The following is a 5,099-nucleotide window of genomic DNA, read 5'->3' as shown; positions in this document are numbered from 1 at the left end:
CCCCTCTTCCGCGGCTAGCTGCAGGATGGGCCCCTCCCCTCGGAAGCTCAGAGTGGGGGAAGTGCCCTGGGGGTCGCCTCCTCCAGTTCTCCAGTCCTCCCGTCCCAACCCACTCCCGCACCTGCGCCCCTCCCCTGACCCCTCTCCCCCACCCAGCCCCGCCCTCCTCCCCTCCCCCTCCCTGTACCTGGCCGCAGGCGCCCCGGGTCCCCCCGCCCCCCCCGAGGCCTCAGCGCGCTCCGCCTCCGGGGGTCCCCATGGCGACCCTCACTTTCGGCTCGCGGTGCCCAACACGGACAGGGGCGGCTGCGGCCCCAACTCGATCCTTGGCCCCGGCTCCGGCTCTGCTCCCGCGGCGGTTGGAGACAGAGAAAGCCAGGGCGGTGGAGGAGCAAGGAGGGGGTGGGGTGGAGACAAGAGAGCGCCACGGCGCAGGCGTGCGAGCCCTCTAGCCTTCTGGGAGCTGTAGTTCCGCCTCCCCAAGTCCCATCCTAGTGCGCGCGCGGCGCTCGGCCTTCATCTCCCAGATGAATGGCCCCAGCAGACAGGGAGGGAGGGGGGAGCCTGGAAGGCGGGGTCTGGGGAGATCCGGGCGGGGCCTTAGGCCGCGGCGCAAGAGGTTGGCAGGACCTGCCAAGGCTCTGCGAGGACTCTAAGTCCCAGAAGGCTTAGCGCAGAGGAAAGGTCTCGTAAGCTGGACCCGAGCTAGTTGGCTCCTCCGTGGACCCCAAACCCTGTGGCGTGAGAGGAGTGGTGGAAGACTGAGGGCTTGAGCTGGTTCACCCCTAATTAGAGACTCAGCCCCTTCCCTTCCATGTTCCCTGGCCTTCCCGTGCCCCTCCCATCCTCCATCCCCAGAGCCATCGTAGGGGAGGGGCCTTAGCGTGTTTCTGGAGTGTCCGCACCCTCACTGCTGGCCTGGTCCCCAGTAGAACAGACGCTTCTCGAGGGCGAGGGCACGTTGCCATTTGTCTTTCCAAGGCCCCTCCTGGGCACGTTGTTGTAGGCCAAGCCCTCTAGGGTCAGTGCCATGCCCCTGCCTAGCTGGCCCCTGCCTGATGTTGAACAAAAAGACTCAGGGAGGAGAGAGAGTCAGTCAGCCACAGCTGGTCCTCTGACCCTCCATCACCAGGGCCTGGCTGCCCTTCTGAAGCTCCTGGGGCCCTGGAATCAGGGCTTTGTGGCCTTTTGCAGGGGATGCCCCAAGAGGGAAGAAGAGACTCACTGAGCTTGGAATCCAAGGCAAGCCTCTCCTTCCAAAGTCTCTGCTCTCCTCTCTGATGATTCAGAGCCTTCAGGGCTTTAGAAAGAAGGGCTGTGTGATCCTGGACAAGTCACTTCACCCCCATGGCCTAGCCCTGACGGCTCTTCTGCCTTGGAACCAACACTTGCTATTGTTTCTAAAACAGAAGGCAAGGGCTTAAAAAGAAGTGGCCTGTGACCTGGAGGTGGGGACGAAGGCACCCAAACCCAACCTCCAGCTACTTCCTTCCTTGAACTGAGCCTCCCAGGATGTGGCCTAAGCACATTCCCACATAGGAGAGGTACTGGGTTGGAATAGTCAGACAGGATCCTCCACATAGATAGGGAGTGGGCAGGGAGAAAGAATTCAAAATGGGAAGAAAAAACTCCCCGATAAGGAGTCATCCGCCTCTGAGACAAAACAGCAGGCCTTTGGTCAACAGACTTCTATGAAGGGATTGAGGGGGAGAATAATGAACATCAGGCCCTGAGCCTTTGGGGACGCCCTGAAAGCCAATGGCCAAGGACACCCTGCAGTCGCAAGGTGTTGCTGATGAGGGGCTGGGGCCTAGGAAAAACATGGAGGCCAGATCCCCAGATCAGGGAGCCGTAGTTAGAGAAGCTGTGGACCCCATGAAGACTCAGGAAATCACATGGAGAAACAGAGAACAAGAGGGTCCAGGAGGGGGTTTTGGAAAGGGACAGGACCTGAACAATGATCCACCAAGGTAGTCCGGCAGGATAGAGAAAGAAAGAATCAATCACAGAAAACTGGAGATAAACCTTAAGTCTGAGGAGGAAGTGGAAGGTGTGGGGGTCAAATGATGCTGAGAGTGCTCAGAAAAAGGCCTGCAGGGATGGTCAGTGACATTGTGCAGGGATGAGGTCAGAAGTCTCATTGGCACAAATTAAGAAGCCATAGTGAGGAGAGAAATAGGTAGCTCCAGTGTAAACAGATTTCATAGGAGTTTGGCTATAAATGGGAGGAGAGGAGAGGTGTCAAGTGGGTGTGAAGGCGAGCAAAATAAGGGAAGGAAGAGGTAGTTAAGGAAGTGGCAGATCTGGGCTTATGGGAGAAGCGGGGAAGGCATAGTTGATAGGGAAAACCTGAAAGAGCAATTCATCGTTTCTGTCATCATTGCCAACTAGCCCTGATACCACGCTCAAAGGTTTGCAAAGCACTTTACAAATATGTCATTTGTTCCTCCTAAGAATCATGTGAGGTGGGAGCTATCTGTTATTATCCTTGTCTTATATTTGAGGACATGGAGGCCAACAGAAATGAAAGAACTTGCCCAGAATCACACAGGAAATGCCTGACGTTAGATTTGAACTCAAGACTTCTTGACTCTAAGGCCAGGACTTTAGCCAGGACTTCACAGGGCTGATCAGAATTGGAAAGAGAGGAAATCAAAGCCAGAAAGGAGAAGCACAATGATTGGAGTGAGGATGAAGCTGAAGACTAGAGTTAGGAAAAGTGAGTGTGCAAAGCAGGATGGGAGGACAGGAGATTCTGATCAGCCTGAAGAATGTCCGAGTTCTTGATCTGAGGAGGCAGACCATGTATGGATAATGGTGAGATCCAAGGTGCGACCATCCCTGGGTGAGGGGACAGGAAGGGCAGAGGTAGAGAGAAAGGCCATAAGACAGCTACGGAGCGTCAGCCCACAGCATCCTTCGAGGATGAACCAGCTGGCTTGAGAAGAGGTCGTGGAGTCCTGTGAATGGGTGGGAGCCTCCAAAACTGGGGGTGGGGAGGAGAATATGCAGTTTTTGGATATATCAAATGGGAGGCTTTGTCTGGCTCCTCTATGCTAATGTTACACTGGGGAAAAGCATCAGTCAAGAAAAAAAACAATCCACAGGTTGGCTGTTGGATAGGACAGAACTCGGATCACATCCTTGGGCTCTCTGAGAGGCAGGAGCCGTGGGGCCTCTGAGGTCACAGCGCATCCCTTCTCTCCCTAGCTGGGCTCAAACCATCCCTCTCTCTTTTAAACATTTTGATCGCGTCATTATGGACACTCTTGATTTTTCATGGTATGTGGAACAAGAAGCTTCTGCAGTAGCCACATAACCAGCTGAAATCTGATTCACGTCTTGTCTGCTACTTCCATTAGGCTCTTATATTTTGTTTAATTTTTCAATCAACAAGTATTTCTTTTCTCCAGACAATAGTATCAGATTCATAAACCATAATTTTAAAGTTTATTATTTTTTTAATTTTCTTTATTTAAAAAAAAAAAAACCTTACCTTCTGTCTTAGAATTGTTATGAGAGTGGTAAGGGCTAGGCAAATGGGGTTAAGTGACTTGCCCAGGGGCACACAGCTAGGAAGTATCCGAGAGTAGATTTGAGCCCAGGACCTCTGTCTTTGGGCCTGACTCTCAATCCACTGAGGCATCTAGCTGCCCTTTTGAATTTATTTTCAATTAACAAAAATCTATTTTCTCCTTCCATCCCCAACCAAAAAAGAGAAGCTTGACCCTCATAAGGAATGGACACCATCAAGCACAATTTGTCTTGACTCCCCCAAATCTGTCTCAGTTTGCCCCCCCCAGGCCATCTCCTCAGTGGGTGGGCATATGCTTCATCTTGCCTGGTCTTTGAGGGGAGCACAATTCTTGAGTTTTCTCAGGTTATTCATCTTTACAATGTCAAGCTCTCTTGGTTCTTCAGCAATTCCCTCTGCTTCAGTCCATCCAAGTCTTCTCAGTGTTCTCTGAAAGGATCCCCGCAGTCATTCCTTCCCTTCAGCCCACTAGTTAGCATCCCATCATCTTCAATACAACAGTGACTTGCTTAGCCATTTGCACCCCAGTTTCCAGAGCTTTGCTGCCACAAAGCAAGCTTCTCTCAATCTTTTTGCACCCTACATCCATTTCTTCTGTTTTTCTTTGTTTTATATGGAGAGGCTAAGGGCACTCTTGGCTTTCCTGGTGTTGCTCCAAATGACTTTCCAAAATAGTTGGAACAACTCCCAGCTCACCCAAGCTTACACTGCTGTGCCTCGATGGGTCCGTATGTCATCCCTTTGTCAACATTTGTCATCCCTTTTTGTCCCCCATGCCTGGCTGATGGATAAAAAGCAGAGCTTCAGAGGTGCCTTAATCTGCCTTTCTGTAATTATTGGTGACAGGAGCGTCTTTTCATATGATGATAGGTACAGTTGCCTCAAAGAGCTGCCCCTCCCTATTCTTTGATCATTCATTAATTGGAAAATAGCTTTTCCATGGTGAGACCTTTAGTAAATACTTGCTGAAAATATTTTTCCCAGTTAACTATTTCCTTTTTTCCCCCCAAACCTCTATCTTCTATCTTAGTCTCAATACCATGCGTTGGTTCCAAGGCAGGAGAGCAGTAAGGGCTAGACAATGAGGGTGAAGAGACTTGCCCAGGATCATCCAGCGAGGAAGTGTCTGAGACCAGATTTGAACCCAGGACCTCCCATCTCTGGGCCTTCTGTCAATCTGCTGAGCCACCTAGTTGCCCCCATTTCATTTTTTTTTTAAACCCATACCTTCTGTCTTCCAATCAATACTGTGTATTGGCTCCCAGGCAGAAGAGTGGTAAGGGTGGGCAATGGGGGTCAAGTGACTTGCCCAGGGTCACACAGCTGGGAAGTGTCTGAGGCCAGATTTGAACCCGGGACCTCCCAACTCTAGGCCTGGCTCTCAATCCACTGAGCTACCCAGTTGCCTCCTCCCCCCATTTCATTTTAAATTATAGCCAAACTGGTTTTGTTTGTATAAAAACTTCCCAAGTTTATGTAATTAAAATAGTCATTTTTGTCTTCCGTGATTTTCGGTCATGAGCTCCACCCCTGTTCATAGACTGGAAAGAAACTTTCTTCCTTA

At 51.2% G+C, this 5,099-nt stretch overlaps 1 protein-coding gene across 1 annotated transcript in view; it reads left to right on the top strand.

Annotated features, from left to right (window-relative positions):
• The window catches only part of FARP2 (FERM, ARH/RhoGEF and pleckstrin domain protein 2), a 108,257-nt gene extending 107,788 nt beyond the window's left edge, over window positions 1-469 (top strand). Inside the window, exon 26 of the mRNA XM_044669514.1 lies at window positions 157-469. Within this exon, the coding sequence (XP_044525449.1) occupies window positions 157-469 (313 nt within the window). The remainder of the gene's footprint in view (window positions 1-156) is intronic.
• The last annotated feature ends 4,630 nt before the right edge of the window (window positions 470-5,099 follow it).

The sequence above is a fragment of the Gracilinanus agilis genome, chromosome 3, assembly GCF_016433145.1.
Source record: "Gracilinanus agilis isolate LMUSP501 chromosome 3, AgileGrace, whole genome shotgun sequence".
Classification (NCBI taxonomy): domain Eukaryota; kingdom Metazoa; phylum Chordata; class Mammalia; order Didelphimorphia; family Didelphidae; genus Gracilinanus; species Gracilinanus agilis.
This window is presented reverse-complemented; position numbering and strand designations above follow the sequence as displayed.